Raw genomic sequence first — 21,969 nt, 5'->3', positions numbered from 1 at the left:
TGTGGTTCGTGGGCTCTAGAGCGCAGGCTCAGTAGTTGTGGTGCACGGGCTTAGTTGCTCTGCAAGATGTGGGATCTTCCCGGACCAGGGCTTGAACCCATGTCCCCTGCATTGGCAGGCGGATTCTCAACCACTGCGCCACCAGGGAAGTCCTGTATTGCTGTTTTGGATGGAATATTTTATAAATGTCAGGTCAAACTGGTTTATAGCTGGTTTCAGGTTTCAGTTTTTCTGTATCCTTACTGGTTTTCTGCCTTCTTGGCCTGTTGATTATGGAGAGAGGTGTGTTGAAGTTTCACTGTGATTGTAGATTTGTCTCTCTTTTTAGTTCTATCAGTTTTCACTTCATATGTCTTGGAGCTCAGTTGTTAGGTACATATAGATTTAGGATTCTTATGCCTTCTTGGTCCGTTGACTCTTTTATCATTATTTAATGTCTCTTTTTATCCCTGGTAATATTTTCCTTCTTCTGAAGTCTACTTTGAGAGAATGTTTTTTTTTTTTTTTTTTTTTTGCGGTACGCGGGCCTCTCACTGTTGTGGCCTCTCCCGTTGCGGAGCACAGGCTCCGGACGCGCAGGCTCAGTGGCCATAGCTCACGGGCCCAGCTGCTCCGCAGCATGTGAGATCCTCCCAGACCGGGGCACGAACCCGTGTCCCCTGCATCGGCAGGCGGACTCTCAACCACTGCGCCACCAGGGAAGCCCTGAGAGAATGTTTTTGAAAGACTTCCATGATAAAGTTGCAAGAGTGGGAAACTTAGAATTACTGGTAGTACTCAAAAGTTACTCTGATTTATATTTTCTTTAGGTTGGAACGTTAAGATTTTGTGGAACAACTGAATTTGCAAGTGGGCAGTGGGCTGGCATTGAGTTGGATGAACCAGAAGGAAAAAACAATGGAAGTGTTGGGAAAGTCCAGTACTTTAAATGTGCCCCCAAATATGGTAAGTTAGATACTATCTAATTTAATGAGAATTAATTTAAAATAATAAAATTTTACTCTTTTATTATTTTTAAAATAAAACCTTCTCCCCGGTTACTTATGTAATAAATGAAGCGACTGCCCTTTTCTTACTGTGAGCAATATTGTGCTTGGGAGAGGGTGTCTTACTAGGAGGGCACCTAGCTCGGGAGACCCTCCTAAATCCTGCTCATGGTGGTGTCATGACTGAAGGAGGGATTTTATTCTTTATTACCAAGGAAATACAGAGCTCTAGAGGTTGAAAAACTTGAAAAATTGAAAAGCAAGTGAGGCCAACTTAATTACTGTGCTCCTGAGCTGGGATGATTTTCTTTTTCAGACAAATGTTTGCTTTATTTTACATTCTCTGTTTCTCTCGTATACACACACACACACCTTGACACATTGATTTCAGTTTGCTTTTGTCACTTACTATGTTGTGAATATTTTTCCTTGTTGTGAAGTACTTTCCCAGAACATTAATTTCCCTGGTTGCGCAGTATTTGATCTTGTAGCTCGACAGGGAAGGCAGTATATGGTACAGTGTTGAAGAGCATGGGCTTTGGAGCCTGACTGCTTGGGTGTGAATCAGCTGCTCTACCTACCAGCTGTGGGACCTTCTTTCTCTTCTTGTGCCTCAGTTTTCTTCTGTAAAATGAGGATAGCAATACCGCAAGAGTTCATGTGGGAATTAAATGTGTTGATAAATATATAAAGCACCTAGAATAGTGCTTGGTTCCCAGTAAGCACCCCCCAAAATGTTAACTATTTGCTAGCTGTTATGAATTTATCAAAATCACCAGTTTCCTTTTGTCATACACTTAAGATGGAGCCTCATTTTGGGGTATATTATTAAAATTTTTGTTTATAAAAAGTGTCCATTACGTTAGATTTAAAAAACATAAAAAAGGAGAAAAAAAAATCACCTGTATATATTTTCTGTTTATTTTTTCCACAAAATTTGGATTATATATAGTTAAATAGTCTGCATTTTTATCTGACATCCTATTATAATTTCCTCAAATCTTTAAATATTGTTTGAAAATGTGATTTTTTATGGCTCAATTTCCTTTAATTTTTCCAATTTGATGGGTGAAAATTTCTGTTTAAATTCATGTTATTCTGACTGTGGTGAAATAAAATACCTAAAATGTTCTATTGTAGCACATGTATTTTTTGTGTTATCTTGGCAATTGCCAAGAAATAATTATTCATATTATTTGCCAATTGAAAATTGGGATGTTAGCTTTTTAAAAAACTGATGAGTTTTTAAAAAATAAATGCATCTTTAGGATATGAAGCCTTTATATTTATTACAGATTTTTTGCCCAGTTTGTCATTTGCCTTTGAACTTCATTTGCAGTGTTTTTGGACATGTAGTTTTATGCAGTTAAAAGACTTTTCCTTTATAATTTCTTATAACTGCTTTTATGCTAAAGTAGATAGTTCTTCCTAATCCAGAATTCATTATAGGTTATATATTTTATTCTTTTGAATGTTTTAATTTTTAAATACCACATTACTTAATTTGGAGTTTATTTGGCTAGTTGTATAAGGATAAGAATTTAAGTTTAGTTTTACTCTATTAGCTAATTTTGGCAACTGTCAAGCAGACTAAGGGCAAGATCAAGACCATTAGCAACACAGAGAGCAGATGTAAATCAGAGCCGTGAGAAATGCTTAGATTGTAACAGAATGCACGTGGCCTCCTAAATCCCATCATTCCAAGGAGAGGCATGCTTGATTAGGACAAAGATGGGTACGCAAGGACCCTGTCTCCATCCCCTTTTACATACTTTACGGCAAGTTGGGGGGCAGGGGTCATGTGTTGGATTATATAAAAATGGGAATAGCCCTTCCTGCTGAGCCAGCTCAGTAGTCTGAGCCAGATCTTTGCTAAACTGTCAGTACTTGAGGTGTGGGGAGCAGGAGAGGCAGAGAACCCCCTGACTAAGCAGAAGCCAAAGCATTTGTCTCTTTTCAGCAACAGTTTTTTGGGTTTTTTTCCTCTCTCTAAATCTGTCACTTTCGCTTTGGCTTGTTGTACTTCCTTTAATATAAATTAAGTTCTTATAAATGCTGTAGTCTGTTTTGGGATTGTTTTGTCCCATTGATCTATTAATTGTAGCACATATTAGATTGTTTTGATTGTAAAAATTTTATAATAATTTTTTAAAGATCTTTTTAAAAGCAGCTTTTGGTTCATAGCAAAATTGAGAGGAAGGTACAGAGATTTCCTGTATACCTCCTGCCCACACATGCACAGTTTCCCCTTTTATCAACATCCCTTCACCAGAGTGTACATTTCTTACAGTGGATGCACCTACATGGACACATCATAATCACTCAGAGTCCATAGTTTGCCTTAGGGGTCACTCTTTGTGTTGTATATTCTGTGGGTTTGGACAAGTGTATAAGGGCATGTATCCATCATTGCCATATTATAGAGTGTTTTCACTGCCCTGAAAATCCTCTGTGCTCCACCTGTTCATCCCTTCCCACCTCAGCCCCTGGCAACCATTGACCATATTACTGTCTCCATAGTTTTGCCTTTTCTAGAATGTCAGATAGCTGGAATCATAGAGTATATAGCCTTTTAATAATGCCTTCTTTCACTTAGTAATTTGCATTTAAGTTTCTTCATGTCTTTTCATGGCTTGATAGCTCATGTCTCTTTGGCACTGAATAATACTCCATTGTCTGGAGGTATCACAGTCCTCCATTATTTCTCCATTCACCTACTAAAGGATATCTTGGTTGCTTCTAAGTTTTGGCAGTTATGAAATTTTTAAAATAATTTTTAATATTTGGTAATACTATTTTTATGTCTTTTAATAATCACCAAAGTGAACACATATACCTAGTTTAATAAGTTGTATTATAAGGTTTACTAAAACAACAGCTAAACCCTCTCCTGGCTTGCCCTTCCTTACTCTGAGACCTGTTCTTTAGAGGCAAGAACTTTTTTGACTTCTTTAGATGTACCTTCTGATGTTCATATTCATATTTTAAATAATATATGAATCTTTCCAATTTTAGACATCTATTGACTTCATACTATGAAGAGAAAGATTTGGTGTTCGTACTAAGTCATTTTTTTTTCTTGGTTTACTTACTTGTTTTGGTGGAGCACTTCCTTCAGTAGCTTTTTGACAGAGGACTCATGGGGAGTGAATTTTTTGAGACTTTACATTCCAGAAATATGTTTATTTCTACCCTTACACTTCATATGACAGTTTAGTGGGATAAGGAGTGTTAGGTTGAAATTCACATTTTTTCAGTATTTTGAAGGTGATACTCTGTTGTCTAATGCAGTTTAGCAAACTTTTTCTGTAAAGGGCCAGGTAGTAAATATTCTGGTTTTATGGGCCATACAGTCCCTTGTTGCAGCTATTCAGCTCTCCTGTTGTAGTGAATAAGCAGTCGTAGACAATATGTAAACAAATGGGTGTGGCTGCGTTCCCACAGGATGGTACAAAAATAGGCGGTGGGAGGCTGTGGCTCTCAGGCCATAGTTTGCCAGCTATCATCTTGAGCTTCCACTGCTGCTATTTAGAAGTTCCAGAGTCATCCTTTCTTCTGTTTTTGTCCTTTTCCCTGTTTTTGGAAGCTTCTTTGGAAGCTTTAGCTTTTTTTCTCTTTTTTTTATCATTTTCTTTTTTCTTTAGAGTTTATACCATTTTTATTTCTTACTAAAATTTTAGTGGAGTTTTGGGAGGAATTGTGGTTGAACAAAATGGATCATGTTTATCCAGAAATTCATTACTCTTCTGTTTAAAAGTAATTCTTCCTTATGTGTTTATTTTTAGTTAAGCCTTATCATTGTATGTCAAGATCTGAGGAGAGTCCCATCAGTACTTTGAGTTGCATGAGATTCTGAACAGGAAGGTTAACCCATACACAGTGCACACTTTGGGCTTTGATTATATCCAGTCAGTCATTGCTTTAAATTTAGTTTTGCTTTTCCCAAATGATTTAGTTAATTAAAAAAAAAAAAACAAGGAGAAAGAGCTATGTAGTTCATTCATTGAATGATATTATTGTGACATTAATGACACAGGTTTGAAAAATAATTTATGGTCTGCACTCAAATATGTTTTGGTTTTCTATTTTTTACAGTCCTTCCTATACCCACACATACAACTTTTCACAGATATAATCATAATGTAATCAAACATACAACTCAATTTTTGTTCTCTTGATTTACTTTTCATATATTTCTATATTTCTACATAATCTTTATTGTTTTACTTATTAACAGTGATGTCATAGTTCGTAAACATAGTGGATTCATTTATTCTATTGCCAAATAATTGTTTTCTCCTACTTATAGTATTGCAGTGATGATATACTCAGGTATGCAGTCTTTTCCTCCTATTTGGATTATTTTCTCGTAAATTAATTTCCAAAAGTATGATTGGGTTATAATAGTAAACTAGAAATTGCTTTGGCTCTTGAAGTCTATCTTCTCCTTATAATATGCAAACGTAAGTTTGTAACCTTGTTCATACTTCTTAAGTATAAGTATTTCCTTATAATTAATGCCATAAAGTAAATTAGGTCAGAATTTTTGTCTTCAAGTAAGATTTTACAAATTTACATCCCACAGTATAAAATAATTTATTTCTTCAAACCCTTGGCAACACTGGATGTAATCATCATCAAGCTTGAGTGCGTGTGTGTGTGTGTGTGTGTGTGCATGTGTGTGTATTTGGCAAGGAAAATAATTTAGAGAAAAAAATAGGCGGGGGACAGAAGAGAGAAAACATTGTGGAGAAGTCAAAAGAGCTAGGAAAATCAGGAGGAAGGATTGTAGAATCTGATGGAGGAAAGAATTTCGAGATTAGCAGAAAAGTAGTATAGTTTGCACTTGTTAGCTATAAACAAAGAACTCACTTTTTGTAATCTTGAGCATTTCATCAAACCTATTTTAAAACAAGTTGTTTTAATGTATTACATTTTAGTCATAATGTGTCTTTGTTAGATTAGGCGTAAACACTGAATGGTAGTGTATAATGTACATATTATGTCTTTAGTTTTTCTTCTTAAATGTCTTAGCCAAATAATCTTGGTATTTATAGTCCATATTCACTATTTCTAATGTCTGTGCATATTTATATATACTGTAATTTTATGCCTGGATAAATTTCTTTTTTAGTGGAATTTTATACTCCTAGCTGCAGCAAACAGGCAGCCCCCTCCCCCTGTTCCCACATACCTTCCCACACAACACACACTGTATTGTTTCTGTTGTCAGTTGTCAGAAGCTGAGGACTAAGCCTCTTGGGAAATTATATTTTGTACTCAGAAAGATTTTTTATATCCCTACTATGTGTAAGGCACTATAGTTAGGGACATTGGGGGAATGCAGAGATGAGTATTGGATTTTGTCTTCTAAAGTCTGGAAGATAGATAAAACATGAACATAAAAAGCTATAATATGGGAAAAAATATGTTCTAAGGAGCTATAGATAAAGGGACATGAGGAATAGTTGTTGTACTATATAGTGCACTGTTATTTGCCAGTACTTAGAAATAATTATAATTCTCTTTTCCCTGAGTTTCACTTAGTGCCTCGTTATGTTATGTGCTGCTTGAATTATTGTGTATGTTGTTAGTCTTGGCGGCTAGACTGTAAACTCTCTGAGGGCAAGTACTGAGTGAGACGTACGTTTTCTCTGTCTCTCACTACAGGGCACCTAGTAGACACTAAACAAGAACGTGACGATTTATATTACGGAATGGCTGCCCTTGGCCTTTCATTTGAGGTGCTTTACTTGTTTAACACTAAAATTCTGCATTCTCTCTTAGGTATTTTTGCACCCCTTGCAAAGGTAAGTAAAGCAAAAGATCGAAGGAAGAATACAGCACACACTCCTCCTACAAAAGCTGTACCTCTCGGCAGGTCCCAGAAGATTGATGTAGCGCATGTAACGTCAGAAGTACATGCTGGTAGGTCAAACCGGAAAGTCTGATACCTTGTTCGTGTTTTGCTTTTATCTGTGGAATGCCTTCTATTTCAATTGCTTCACACTTCGGGTTAGCTGCCTGTGAAACCCGCGTTTAATAAAACCTGCAAAGTTCTTGGTTTATGATTTTAATCCCTGACAAGCGTTTTTCAGATTTGTTCCTTCCTTCTTTTCCCCTTCTATTTCCATACTTTTATCACCTCCGATCTAACCTCAAAGCTAGACTTCTGTACCTCTGATAAGTATTTATGCAACACAACTAGCTTTATGTTTCTCACCTATTCAAGAATTTTAGTGACTTTTTTTTATCAGAAAAAGTCTCGACTCTTGAAACTGGCCGTCAGAGACCTTTCTCTGATGGAGTCTTACTGCTTTGCAGTTGAGCTGTGGTTTGTCACGTCTCACTGTCCTTTGTGTACATGGTTCTCACTCTTCCCGTCATACTTTCCCTATCTCTCTGGGCAATATTTGACTTCTGCCTGAGGTTTGAGTCATTCTTTACCTCCTTACTCACACTCACATCCTGTTTCTCCATGAAAACCTCCCTGATGACCCAGCTCACTTCGATCTCCTCATTCTCTAATTTCGTATACACTCTAATCCGTACCAGCCTGTTGCTATTTGTTATCTTGGGTTTTGTCCTCTGATTGCTTTATTTGGGTAGATCTTCTATTCTGTTAGAAAAATCTTCAACTTTAAATGGACTGTGAGAGCATTTTGTACTTTCGTATTCACCGCAGCACATAGCACAGAATAGGTGCTTAATAAATGCTTGCTAACTCATCAATAACTGAAGCAGAAAGGCACGCTCCCACGACTAAAGGATTTTGTCTACAAATTTGGTTGGCCTTTCTGCTCTGTTCCACTGGCCTATTTGAATATCCCTGTGTTAGTACTGCACTTCATAATTACTATAGTTATTATTTTTTTCTTTTCGTTTTATTTTTTTTGCGGTATGTGGGCCTCTCACTGTTGTGGCCTCTCCCATTGCGGAGCACAGGCTCCGGACCCACAGGCTCAGCGGCCATGGCTCACGGGCCCAGCCGCTCCACGGCATATGGGATCTTCCCGGACCGGGGCACGAACCTGTGTCCCCCGCATCGGCAGGCGGACTCTCAATGACTGCGCCACCAGGGAAGCCCTATAGTTTTTTTTAAAAATAAATCTTGATATCTAGTAGAGGAAAGCCTCCTATCTTTTTCTTGAACAGTGTCCTGCCTGTTTGGCCCTTATACATCAAACTTCCTTATAAATTTTAAGTTGTTAAGTTTCTTTAAAAAAAATCTGTTGAGAGAGGGATGGGGGGCTGGGCGAAGTAGGTGAAGGGGATTAAGAGGCACCAACTTGCAGTTAAGAAATAAGTCACGGGGATGGAACCTACAGCATAGGGAACATGGTCGGTAATGTAATAACTTTGTAGTGACAGAGGTAACTAGACTTATTGTGGTGATCAATTCATAATGTATATAAATGTCAAATCACTATGTTGTACAGCTGAAGCTAATATTTATGTCAACTACACTTCAATTAGAAAAATAAAAAGGAAAATAAATAAGGTGATAAATATATCTCCAGGGCAAGAAACTATTATTTTGCAAGTACAAACTGGAATTATATCTCAAAAAAAGTGCTTGTCACAAAATTAAAGTTTTTTTTGCTCCTTAATGGAAAGTTAACTTCTAGACAGATAAATTAACAAATTATGTTAATGTTATTTTTAGTGTCAAAGAATAAAAAATATCCATTGAAGTTTTAGTTGGTGTTACATTTAAACCTTAAATCAGTTTGGGAACTGACATCTTCACAGTATTCAATCTTTTAATCGTAAGCTTGGGATATTGCTTTATTTAATTGGGTCCTTTAAAAATATCTCAATAAAATTTTATGATTTTCTCTACAGATATTTTGTACTTGTTTTGTTAGGTCTATTCCTAGGTACTTTAGACTTTTTGATGCTCTTGTAAATGGTATCCTTTTAACTTGAAACCCAGAAGTACACAGCAGATACGGAAAGACAGCTCAAAGAGAAGCCCTCTGTTTGTGGTCTGAGGAGCAGGAAAGGGGTCTCCTGCTAGACAGAAAGTGGAGGAAGTCCCTGTTTTCTTTTTTGATTGCTCTTTTTTACGTCTTTGGTTCTTTCCCACCACAGTCCCTAGGCAGTCCTGCCTGTTGTAATAGCAGCAGGGGATGGCCACACACCTAAAACCCCAAGGGAGGGGAACCCTTGTTTCTGGCCAGAGAAACTGTGGTCCCAAGAACAGGGATGGAATCCCCATTAGTTTTTCTTCTTTTTTCTTACTGCTTGGCCCCATAGGCAGAGTCAATCTCAAAAGGTTATATGACAGGGGCTCCCCTGGTGGCACAGTGGTTAAGAATCCGCCTGCCGATGCAGGAGACACGGGTTTGAGCCCTGGTTGGGGAAGATCCCACATGCCACGGAGCAACTCAGCAACAAAGCCACAACTACTGAGCCCGCATGCCACAACTACTGAAGCCTGTGTGCCTAGAGCCCGTGCTGTACAACAAGAGAAGTCACAACAGTGAGAAGCCTGCACACCACAACAAAGAGTAGCCCCCGCTCGCCGCAACTAGAGAAAGCCCACGTGCAGCAACAAAGACCCAACGCAGCCAAAAGTAAAAATAAATTAAACAAACAAACAAGAAGGTTATATGACAGAGCAGGGAAATTAAAGCCTAGGCATTCTACCCAGAGTATCAGGAAGGAGTGCCTCTGGGAGCAGGAAAGTGTCAAGGAGACCGTGGTGAGGAAGGAGCTCAAGAAAGTGATCTCAGAATGGCGGTCTTACTGCCAGGATGTGTGTGCATGCATCTGACCACGGGCTTCGGTCTGCACAGACCACTGCCCAGGTCTCAGACTGACTACTGGGTGGCACAGCACACGAGACAGATCCCAAATAGGCTGTGGCAACTGAACTGACATTGGAGCCACAGTCACAGAAGATGGGTGGGAACTGCCATCCTGAAACTAACCGCCTGCTAGCTGTCGAACGCCTGCTAAAACAGAACAGAGCAAAACAGTCAGCACTCTCCATAGAAGTTAAGCAAGACCCAAGTCCTGTAAAATAGTGTTCATACTGTACAGGATACAGTCCAGAATTGCTCCAAATATGAAAAACCAGGAAAATCTCACCAACTCTCAAGGAAAAAGACGATCAAAAGATGCCAACCCTGAGATTATACAGACGTTTATCAGATAAAGATTTTAAAGAATATATTATAACCCTCTAAGTATTAAGGGTGAACCCTCTTGAGACAAATGGAATAATTCAGCAGAGACATGAAGGTATAAAAAAAGAACCAATAATTCATATACACACGTACACACACACGAGTACAAGTAAAACTGAGGTAATCTAAGATTGGTGGATTGTAGCAATGTCGGTATCCTGGTTGTGCTTTTATGCTATAGTTTCGTAAAATGTCACCTTTGGGGGAAACTGGGTAAAGTGTACAAGAGATCTCCCGATACTGTTTTTTACAACTGCATATGAATTTCCAGTTATCTCAAAATTTTCAAATAAAAGGAAAGACTCAAACGGACACTTTAGGACTGAAAAATATAACTGAAAATAAGAAATTACTCTGTGGGTTGACTTCACAGAGTCTCTCTCCCCCACCCCCCCAACCCAGTTTCTGCTGTCGTGGTTCTGGCCCTCACTCCTGGCCTCTGCTTCCAGTCTCTCCTCCTCTGGTTCCTTCTAAACTTTGGTGTCGGGGTAATGTTATTCACCTGTGACTGTTCATGCCAGTCCTCCTTTCCAAAGCCCATCAGAGGCTCATTCCTTACTGAAGAGCTCCGGTTCCTTTGCCGGCACCGTTACCCTCTAAGATTTTACTGTGGCCCAGCTATCCAGGTTACTTCTCCTGTGTCCCCCCAAAATCCATTTTATTCCAGCCAAGCTACTCATCCTTCTCTGACCCTGTCTTTCTTTAAGTTTTTTTTTTTTCTTTTTGTCCATCCGTAATGCAGCCTTCAGTTCTTTCTGGTCATACCTCCAGTATTCGCTGGAAGAAATCTGACGTATCTCTCAAGACCCATATTGGAATGTGATCTTCTTGATGAGGCATTAATTTATCTTTATTACCATGATTATTGTCTCCTCCTTCTATGCTAGGGCTTATATCAAACATGTCCTCATATTATGGTTATTCATGTCTTTCTGCCACACCAAATTGAAAAGGTCTTCCTTTAGGGCTGGGACCGTGGCTTGTTTTGTTTGCGACGCTCAGAGTGCCAAGCTCATTTCTTCACCCAGAACGCTTTGTAAGTGAGTAGAATTGGAATGGATGCTTGATGGAATTCGAAACCGGGTGGAGTCCATTAGGTTTCTTATTTACATAGTTTGGTTCTGTAGAATTGAAACAGAAGTCTTAATATTAAGTAGAGTATTATTCATGAGCTCTCTTTTAAAGTCAGTTTTTTGGGGGAGTTGGGTGTAGTGAGAGTCGGGTAGTCATTCAGAGAGTACAGGGTTTCTTACTATCTGACTCTGACTTAAATGAATAATTGCTATAATGATTTGCAGAAATTTTTACCGCAAATTTACTATCTAAATAGACAGTCTGCTACAATGAACTTGCCTGCACACACCAGTGAGATCATGAGTTGTTTGCAGGCCTTAGTAAGCGTGCAGCCGTCATAGCTGTATCAGGTTTGCTTTACACGCTAGCACTGTGCAGACACCCTAAGGAGTGCATTAAGTATCAGACACTTAGATAGCTGTGTTTAAATGCTCTATATTATTTAGAATTCCTTAGTGGATTTTTAAATAGGTGGAAAAGATACTTTAGTGATATTTGGGGAAATTGATTGGGGTTTTCAGATGGGCTTTCCCCTTTAAATAATGAAACATTGCCCTCTGCCGTCTGTGAATTTATCATCCAGCGTGTTCTCAGAAGAGGATAAGGTTTAGATAATGAGGGATGTCTGTACTTTAAAAAGCCAACACAGGGCTTCCGTGGTGGCGCAGTGGTTAAGAATCTGCCTGCCAATGCAGGGGACACGGGTTCGAGCCCTGGTCCAGGAAGATCCCACATGCCGCGGAGCAACTAAGACCGTGCACCACAACTACTGAGCTCATGTAAACCACAACTACTGAAGCCGGTGCGCCTAGAACCCATGCTCCGCAACATGAGAAGCCCGCGCACTGCACCGAAGGGTAGCTCCCGCTCGCCACAACTAGAGAAAGCCTGCACGCAGCAACAAAGACCCAGTGCAGCCCCAAATAAATAAATAAAATTTAGGAAAGAAAGCAAATACATATTTTTGTTTAACGTTAAAGAAAATTCTTTCTTGCTGAAAGTGTGTGTTTGTGTTCTAGGATTAATGACATCAAAAAAAGATAGTGCTTCAGAATCAACACTTTCATTGCCTCCTGGTGAAGAATTGAAAACTGGAGCAGAGAAAGATGGTAATATAATTTATAACTTCTATTTTCAAAATTTAATTTACTGATTGAACTTTAAAATGATATAGTGATATAGCTTATATGAGGCTAAAGTTTAAAGTTTGTAAGGGAAGAATCATTACAGTAAATACTTATCCTTAAAAATCCCCTAAGCAGCTGATAATAAAGTGTATGTATATATATATATATATATATATACACACACACACACACATTTTTTTTGTATAAAATCCTGTGTTGTGATTCTTATGTACACTTAAATTAGAGAATTACTGGACTAGATTAAGAGAATAAAAGGAAATTCCATAGTGTAGATGTCTTGATCAAAGCATTTAAAGTTGCCTTTAGCTGTCAAATCATTGGGTGAATAGAGCACAAATAGAAAATTCAAAAGTATTCCTGCTTGCCTTCAGGTTAGCTCAGAACATTTTAATATTAAGCTTTTGTTACCTTAAAAACACATTAGTATGTTTTTTATATAAATAAGATGTGATTCTACTAACTCATCTTAAGTGAGAGGTGAGAGACAGTGGTGGTTAGGATAGGTAGTTGGTCTAAGTCAGTGACATGACAGCGCTCTCCTGTATGAGATCGCCATCATATAGTGTGGATCCTTTGAATCCTTAAAACTGCTTGGGCTATAAAATCTTGTATGTATGAACTACAGTATATTTTGATGAAATCAGGCATTTAATTCAACACTAGTTAATCCACACTGAGGAAGCTAAGTGGAGAGTTTCAGAAGGATTTACCTGGAAAAGCATCTCATTCGTTCACTTCTTATTTCCCACCCTCTGATGTGTTCTTTTCCTGTACTGTTTTAGTTACCCTGCTTGCATCCGTCAGCAGCTCCTCCTCTACATCTTCTTTGGAGCACAAACAGAGTCACTCCAAGACACTGAATGCAAGTGGCAATAACAAGAAGACAATGAGCAAAAGCCCTTCTGTCTCATCTAGAGCCAGTGCCGGTATCTATGGCTTTTTCAACCAGGCTTTCTTGGTGTTTTTTATCTTGGTTTGTTTGTAAGTAGATTTGCTCTTTTTAAATGTGTAGAAGGAACCCTTTACTTCAGTCAGGTTGAACTACTTGTTCCTTCCCTGTCTCCCCCCAGCCCGCCATCTCCCTCCCCTTCGTCAGCATACTCTGGATCTCTCTGCCTTTCCCTCATGCTCCTACCATTTTTCCTAGTCTGGATTGATTTCTTCTCTTCCTCTTGTATCTATGGACTCTAGCCCCTGTAAGGTTCATATTAGAACTTTATGATAGGTCTTCAGATACTTGGAAACTATACGGTCTGTTCTCTTTCTTTACTTACCTCTTTTCTAATCTAAACCTAATAATAATAACTAACATGTCAATACATGTTATTTACTATTTCAGGTACTATTAAAGGAAATTTACATACCTTAGTTCATTTAATTCTCAAACCTATGGAGTAGGTACTATTATGATCATCTTCAATTTATGAATGAGGAAACCGAGGCTTAGGGAGGTTAGGCATTGGTGCACAGGGGCAGTTTCTAAGTGCACACCTGGGCTTCACCCGCAGGTCTGTCTGATGCTTCGCTGCTGCCAGAGTCCGCCTCTGTCTCAAGTACCTTCAGCTCTTCTTCATGCTGTAGGGTCCCCAGACCCTTTCCAGCCTGCTGGTAGAGAGCTGAACCACTGCCTCTCGGTACAAGTCCAGTCTGAGGCTACTCATGCAGTTTTGGTGACCACACTATGTCATTGGCTCAAACAGAGCCTTACGCTAAGTCTCTTCGTTTTATGGCTTGACATAGGACTTTACATTTATTTTCATTTAATTTAATGTTTGAATTTTTATCCCTCTGAATTTTGTTTTTTACATCTTGTGTATAGCTTTTTCACACACTTTTGTGTTATCTTCTTATTTAAAAAGCATGCTTTCTCTATTTTTAGCCAAGTCATTGTTTAAAACTGTGAGAGGTTGACAGTGATAACCTTTTTAACTTGCTGTGAAGCCTGCATGGTCCCATTCAGTCCACATTTCTTCAGTTATGTGTAAGGATATATAAAACACGTTTTCTTGTTGAAATCAACATATATATTGAATTTACTGCAGTTCAGTTATTTACCTGCATAGAAAGAAAATGAAGGCACTTTGGCATAACTTATATTTTATTTATTTATTTTTAAAAAATTGTTTTATTTATTTATTTTTGGCTGCGTTGGGTCTTCGTTGCTGCGCACGGGCTTTCTCTAGTTGCGGCGAGCGGGGGCTGCTCTTCATTGTGGTGTGCGGGCTTCTCATTGCAGTGGCTTCTTGTTGCGGAGCATGGGCTCTAGGTGCGGGGGCTTCAGTAGTTGTGGCACGCGGGCTCAGTAGTTGTGGCTCGCAGGCTCAGTAGCTGTGGCACACGGGCTTAGCTTCTCTGCCGCATGTGGGATCCTCCCCGACCGGGACTCGAACCCGTGTCCCCTGCATTGGCAGACGGACTCTTAACCACTGCACCACCAGGGAAGCCCATAACTTATTTTTAATGAGCCTCATAGTAATTACTAGATTCTTTTTCTAATACTTTTAATACTTGAACCAATATTTTATTGTAGAAAATGTTCATGACAGGATTTCTTTTTCTCTTTAAGATACTTTATTGTATGGGGGGAAAAAAACCCAAACAAACCCTCAGTAGTAACACTGATGTAATAAAGTTAAAAGTTGAGGCCCTGAAAGTGGAGAACCTGGAAACTTTGCTTGAATATTTATTTTCTGAGTAGATTCCTCTTCCCTTGAAACCAGTTTCTCTTTAATGCTGTGAGGAACAGAGGTGAAAAGATGCAGTGATGTAGCAATCCCGTTTGTCCTCATTTTATTTACATTTTAAGGCCCTCTTCATTTGGAATTTGGGCTTTTGACATTGACTTGATTTTAAAATTTATGTGTGGGTATGGAATTATCTTTTTTACCCTTTATATAAGGGTATAGTTCTAGTGTGCTTACATACTTAACCTTTTTTTCGTTTGTGGACCTAAATGATAGTAGAGAAGAAGAGAGTTGTCAATTAGAGTGAGAAGGAGGTCCTTTTAAAAGGGGAGGGAGATGTGTGAGAGAAAGTTCCGAACCCCAGAGATGTTTTCTTAAGAAAGTATTGCTGGAGTGAGTAGATATTCCGCTTTCTCTGTTCATTTGCATTTGGGGTAGATGTGGACTGCAGAGGGTGGACATTTAGGGGAAGCTGAGGACAGAGGATTAAGGAGAAAGAGGAGCAGAGAGAAGAGATTGGGGGATGGGAGAGGTTGGGGAGGACGTCTGTGAGCTCAGCCCCACTGTAGTCCACGTTGAACTCTCTGTCCTTGGTCCATCGTCTGCAGGCAGCGTGGGGACAGACGTGAGAGTTTCTGGTCACAGGGTCAGGGTTTTAAAGTCAGGTGTGCCACCGACTCCTATGAACACCATGTCTTCATTAATTCCTGAGTTTGTTTCTTACCTATGATTATAATTCTCATGAAAAGCGCTTTGTAAACCGTGAAGTGCTTGGGAAATGTTAGTTATTTTGAGGGCCAAGGACTTTTTAATGTACACTTGATCCAGACCTTCCTTCTCCCTGAGTTTGTGTTCCTCATTTGTTACCATGTTTTTAGTTTCTCCCTGTTAACAGTCTGACTTACCCTCTATCCCGCACCCTCATGCAGGGTTACCCAGGCCTTCTCAGATGGCAGCCACTCAAATCTGTTCATGGACTGATGGGAGAAGCCTCAGGGGCCCACCTCTTCTCTGTTATAGTTGAACGGCTTTCAAGGCGGTGTTTCTCCAGGTCTTCTGATGTTCAGTAGCGGGAGTTGCAGGCTTTAGGTTTGAATCAAGGTCTGGGCAGGGAGTGCTTTTGTTTCTAATAAGGAAATCAATTTGGGGTAATTGGAATCTTATAGCAATTTCACTTTTAAATTACATTTATGTATGTATCATTTACACTGAGTCCCACCGCACTACTGTGATTGTAGCATTTTACTAGAATAGGGATTGGTGGACTATCGCCCATGGGGCAAATCCAACCTACCACCTATTTTTGTAAATAAAGTTGTATTGGAACATGTTGTGCCCATTTAGTCTGTCTGCTTTTGTGCTGTGACAGCAGAGTTGCATAGTTGTGCAGAGTAGTATGGCTTGCAAAGCCTAAATTATTTACCATGTAGCCCTTTAGTTAGAACAGGTGTGCTGACCTCTGTTCTAGTAGAGAGTGTCACCAGGAAGTCAGGTAAAGTTGATACTTCACCAGGAATCAAGTGTAAGTTCCTGTGGCAATGATTGTCTCAGGAAACCCTTCAGATTTCTTTTGAGTAGCTTTACTTCACATGTGAGAAACACAACTTAGATGCTGTGTATAAGGAAAGGTAGCATGTATTGAAATCTCCAACTAACTAGACTGGTTAGAATAAATAGTCGTTTTTTGGCTTATGTGCTTTTTGAGTTTCCCTTTGTTTTTTCTCTTTTCCTGCCCCATCCCCTTCCCCAACCAACCCCAAAACAGGTTTGAATTCCTCAGCAACATCTGTAGCAAATAATGCACGCTGTGAAGGAGAACTCCGCCTTGGAGATAGGGTGTTGGTGGTAGGCCAGAGAATTGGTACCGTTAAGTTCTTTGGGACAACAAACTTCGCTCCAGGTAACTCATCTGTATAGTCTTTGCTCAACTTGAATTCTTTAGATAACAAAAGGTTTAAAAGTTTACATGTAAATAAAACTTACAGAGAATTCTTGATTAATAGTTCCTGTGGGTGGTGGCTGTGGCACAGAGAATGGAAAACATTGATTCAGATGCAGACTGTTTTTACTCAGGTTGATGGTTACTAATGAATTTTTCTTGCCATTTGTGTTTTAAATTGTCTGAAGTTAAAGTTAGTTGTTGCTCTCCAGTTTTACTCTCACTGATTGCCAAGTGTGCTAAATAACAGAAAACATTTTAGGGTTAGATCTGTGCTCTAAGCGTGATCTTGAAGATGAGTGGATAACGAGTTTGCTTCGCACAGCTCTTAACGAGTGGCTTGGAGAGAAAAGCAAACGAAGCGGTTCAAAGGAAAATGAAAGACGTTTGCGCACTGTGGGATCTTAAAAATGCATGTTTGTGTATTTATATACTCACTCCAATCTAGACTTAACATTGTGTTTCCAAAAGTAAAGATTATCTTTCTTTTATATTTTCAGTAATTTCTGATTGTAATTTCAGACAGAAGCCAGTTGAATAAAACCATGTTTGTATTTTTAAATAGTAATATGCTGTTTTGACACATGGTGGCATTGCAGCATTTTAGGAAATGGTTGCCTAGAACATTGATTTTTTTAAAAAAGTTTGTAGCCTTCTGTCAAGAACTCTGAAGGATCTGAGATTTTACCCTATTTGCAGGTTAACAAGTTGGATTGCCATGGTTTCATAGATGCTGGCGGAAGATGGTAGGCCCCTGGGTCAGCGATAGAGGACCTCAGTGCTCTCTGCAATAGTGGTAGCCAAAGTGGCAGCATTTTCTTCTGTTTCCTGAGCCCCAGTTCCCAGGGGGTGAGATAGGGAGGGCCAGGTGACACCTGTACACCCAGTGGTTTATGCTATAGGAGAGGAGCCCCGAGCTTAAGGAATCTGAACCTTTGTACTAGACAATAAGCATGCCTGTCTTTTGTGCTGGGAGAGACTCTGTCTCCATCCCCCAAGGCCATCTTCTCTACACACATCCATGAAAAGACAGTCAGTGCCTCTGTCCATAAGGCCTGTAGAAACATGGAGAATTGTCTCCCAACACATGCTTGTTTCATTAGTACCATTTATAATTGCAGTCCAGCTGCTAATGGATTGGAGATGGGCTATATGTTTTATAATTCATGTCTCTCTTAGGGCACCAGGTAGTAATTGAGATTAGTTAGAATGTTCTTAATATGGTTCTCAAATAAAAACCTAGGAATCCCAAAGGTAGGTTATTTTTCCACAATCACCATGTCTTCTGAGCTTCCTTTCTCTGGTTTTATTAAACGAGGCTCGAACGGTTTGTTTTGTTGGGAAGCAGTTGTTTTAGGTTGGCTTTTAATTTTTAAACTCCTAGTGTAGAGCATTTAGAAATTTGAGAAGTAATAAGCAAATCTAAAAGTTGGAAATTTTTCATTGAGGTCCTTCTGCTCTTTCAGAAAGAAGTAGCGTGTATTTCTTGTGGCATCAAAATTTAGATCAATCAGTTCTATAGGACAGTGGTAATATCTAGGCTTTTTATAGATGATAAGATCTAGACCTGACAGAGGGCATGTTTAGCCCCTTCAGCATGTTTAGCAGTGCCACCTCTGAAAGAAAGTATCCAGACAGTATGCAGTCACTATTGTTAACACTTGCCATAATGCCTTCCTGCTGTGTGCTACACACTTTCAGGAGTTACATGGTAAACATGTAGCAGTGATATGGTGTATTAAAATGGGAAAATGCAAAAATTATATAGGAAAGCATCAAAGGCAGAAGGAAGTAAAACTTGGAAAATTACAACCGTGGCACTCAGAAATAAAAGTGGCAACCAGAGTAACCCAGTTAGCGACATTCAGAAATGTGATGACTGAGCGTTAGTATGGCTGAGCAGTGGGTTTGTATACCTCACTCTGTGCCTGTGCAGGGTAGGACTGTTTAAGTATAAAAGACAGTTACACGCATTACGTTAGTCTTTTCAACTCAAACTCCAATATCGGGAATGGACTCAGGTATCATCTTTTTGAACGTAAGAGGAAGAAAATTAAGAACTTCTAGATTGTCATTTTAGAGGTTATACAATTGACTCTTTGAACTATTAATCTGAAGGGAACAATCTTTTTGTATTTTGTCATTTGTCATAAGTTTCTCAATATCTGTATCCTTATTTTTTTATTTGTTACTGATTCTAAGAGACCACATACAATTACTATTGTATTCTACTTTTAAATACAAAAATGAGTGGACTGTCAGGTACTTTTAACTGAACTGGAGGTACCCTCATCCAGAGCCATTACTCTAGGAGTATATGTCCATTTATCTAATATTTGCCACACTAAAAGCAACCTCACTATTTTAATTTTATGCTCTCTAGAAAAGGAAATCCTATTACTCTCCTCAGAGTGGGCCCTTTTAAATACTTAAAAGCCTTTTAGAAAATCATTCCTATTAACTAACCTAAATCTTTTCATTTAGGTTAAAAATGATTTTTTTTTTTCCTTCCTGGGTAGGGAAAAAATGAAAGAAAAAGAAGAGTCACCATGAAGTCTAGTCATATTTTCCATATTATTTTTGTCCCCCTTTAATTATTTCAGAACTGTTTGTGGTATTCTAATACTGGAAGAGTAAAATGAAAAGATTGCATATTCATTTTATGATTTATACATCTCAGTATCATGCTACACTGCTCTCAACTTAAACAGACCATACTACTGAGTTAAGGACAGTTTCATATTGTAGCTTTTAGGTATATTTTGGTCATACACTACTTGTATAATAGCTAATCCTTGCCAAATTCGTGTTTGTACATTTTATCTTTCTCCCCTAATGTATAACTCTGCAATTATGCTTGTAAAATGTTTTTCTAGTTGAAAATTTTTCAAATTTTGTTGTATAATTGTATCATTTGAAGGCTTAATGGTCATGAGGATTTTGGTCATTTGTGACCACGTTAAACCGTGTAGACTTCGGGTCTGTATAACAGCATAACAATTCTGGATGAAGTGCGGATGCTTTTAAAATCCCATGTTCTTCTTCTAGGATATTGGTACGGGATAGAGCTTGATAAACCCCATGGCAAGAATGATGGTTCAGTTGGAGGTGTGCAGTATTTTAGTTGTTCCCCAAGATATGGAATATTTGCTCCCCCATCCAGGGTACAAAGGTGAGAAACAATGAAATTTACACCATTCACAAGAACTTTTTGTAACGTGCAGTGGGTTATAGTTAGAGTCCTTAATTTGATATTAAAGACATGCCCTGACTGTAGCCCATGTCTTCTTTCAAGGGGTTAACCAACCACCTTCTTCAGAGGGAAGGCTCATGGAAAGCTAAATTTGCTTTGCTGAGGGTTTGCAATTTTAAAAACCTCCTTTATTCCTCATTTGCAAACCCTGTGAGTATGTGTAGGCTAGTAGGAGTGGTATTTGCCGCTCTGAACAGTGAGAGCAGCAAGCTTAATCTGTCATGCAAACAAAAGTAAAAATGCTCTCTGATTGCCTCAGTCACATCCTAACTGCATTAAATTTCCTGCCAGCAGGCACCCCATTCATTCTCCTAAAAACCTAATGGAACCAAAATGGCTTTTTCCTCTGATTTCCTTAGTTTTCAAAAATAGATAAGCAGTAGATCTTTGGGGGACGTGAAGCTTCAAGGATTTATATATAATATACCTCCCCGGTGTTTCTTCTTAAGATAGTACACTTTTGTACCAGTTCACTCTGGTTTTTATTAAAAAAGTCGAGCAGAAGTGAGTCCTCATGAAATTCCAGGTACTATTGTGTGAAATGACTTACTGTGCTGAAAGGAGTTGGCTTGGTATGCTTTTCAGTGGATGGGAAATGGGATACTCATCTTTAAATAGGAAATACCATGTATGGTATAGTCACATTCATGAGAATAGATCTATGATCTCAACCTCGGAGTCCCATCTTGTTCCCTTCCAACTAGACTGTGTGACTGCCTCCTGGCAGATTTAACAGGTTTTATATCCATTTTCTTTCTCACTTTGTTTTTCTTATTGAATAATTACATGTAATTTTTGTATTCTTTTCCTTCTTCTATGATGTACTTAGTATAATTCTTTTCTTATTATTTATGATTTTATAACATTTAACGTATAACGCTTTTCAGTTTACAAAGTACCTTCGATTAAATGTTGTTTCATTTGATCCTAATAAGTATTTGGTCAGGTGAGCTGGAAAAGAATAACTACAGGTGGTCCCTGACTTACAATGGTTCAGCTTACGAGTTTTTGACTTTATGGTGGGGCAAAAGTGATAAGAGTTCAGTAGAAACTGTATTTCACATTTTGAATTTTGATCATTCCCTGAGCTAGCGATGTGCGGTACAATATTCCCTCGAGATGGCTGAGCAGGGCAGCAGCAACTCCCAGTCAGCCACGTGGTCACGAGGTGAACAGCCAGTACATTTATGACACTTCTGTACCAATACAAGCATTCTGTTTTTCACTTCAAGTACAGCATTCAATAAAGTACATGAGACATTCAACACTTTATTGTAAAATAGGCTTTGTGTTAGATGACTTTGCCCAACTGTAGACTCATGAAAGTGTTCTGAGCACATTTAAGGTAGGCGAGGCTAAGTGATGCTGTTCAGTAGGTTAGGTGTATTAAATGCATTTTCAACTTAAGATGGGTTTATCGGGACGTAGCCCCGTTGTAAGTTGAGGAGGATCTGTACAAATAGTTATTGAGCATTTAGTAAGTGGTGGGCTCTGTACCATGTTACTTCATTAAATCTCCCCCAGGCCCAGTGAGGTATAAGGTAATATGATTATTCCTATTTCTGCAGGTGAAGAAAAGTTACAAGAGACACAGTAGCTTTGCTAAAGTCCTATAGCTACTGTAGGGGACGAAAAACTTGTCCTGTCTATGAATTAAACTGACAACAGATAGATGAACAGGAGAAAAATCA

At 38.8% G+C, this 21,969-nt stretch overlaps 1 protein-coding gene across 1 annotated transcript in view; it reads left to right on the top strand.

Annotated features, from left to right (window-relative positions):
- The window catches only part of CLIP4 (CAP-Gly domain containing linker protein family member 4), a 55,450-nt gene that overhangs the window by 16,926 nt on the left and 16,555 nt on the right, over nucleotides 1–21,969 (top strand). The window contains exons 7-12 of the mRNA XM_065891090.1: nucleotides 810–945; nucleotides 6,774–6,914; nucleotides 12,274–12,363; nucleotides 13,185–13,328; nucleotides 16,852–16,986; nucleotides 20,074–20,197. Coding sequence (XP_065747162.1) covers nucleotides 810–945; nucleotides 6,774–6,914; nucleotides 12,274–12,363; nucleotides 13,185–13,328; nucleotides 16,852–16,986; nucleotides 20,074–20,197 — 770 coding nt within the window. The remainder of the gene's footprint in view (nucleotides 1–809; nucleotides 946–6,773; nucleotides 6,915–12,273; nucleotides 12,364–13,184; nucleotides 13,329–16,851; nucleotides 16,987–20,073; nucleotides 20,198–21,969) is intronic.

The sequence above is a fragment of the Phocoena phocoena genome, chromosome 14, assembly GCF_963924675.1.
Source record: "Phocoena phocoena chromosome 14, mPhoPho1.1, whole genome shotgun sequence".
In the NCBI taxonomy this organism is placed as follows: domain Eukaryota; kingdom Metazoa; phylum Chordata; class Mammalia; order Artiodactyla; family Phocoenidae; genus Phocoena; species Phocoena phocoena.
The sequence above is the reverse complement of the archived record's forward strand: the minus strand, read 5'-3'. Positions and strand labels throughout refer to the sequence as shown.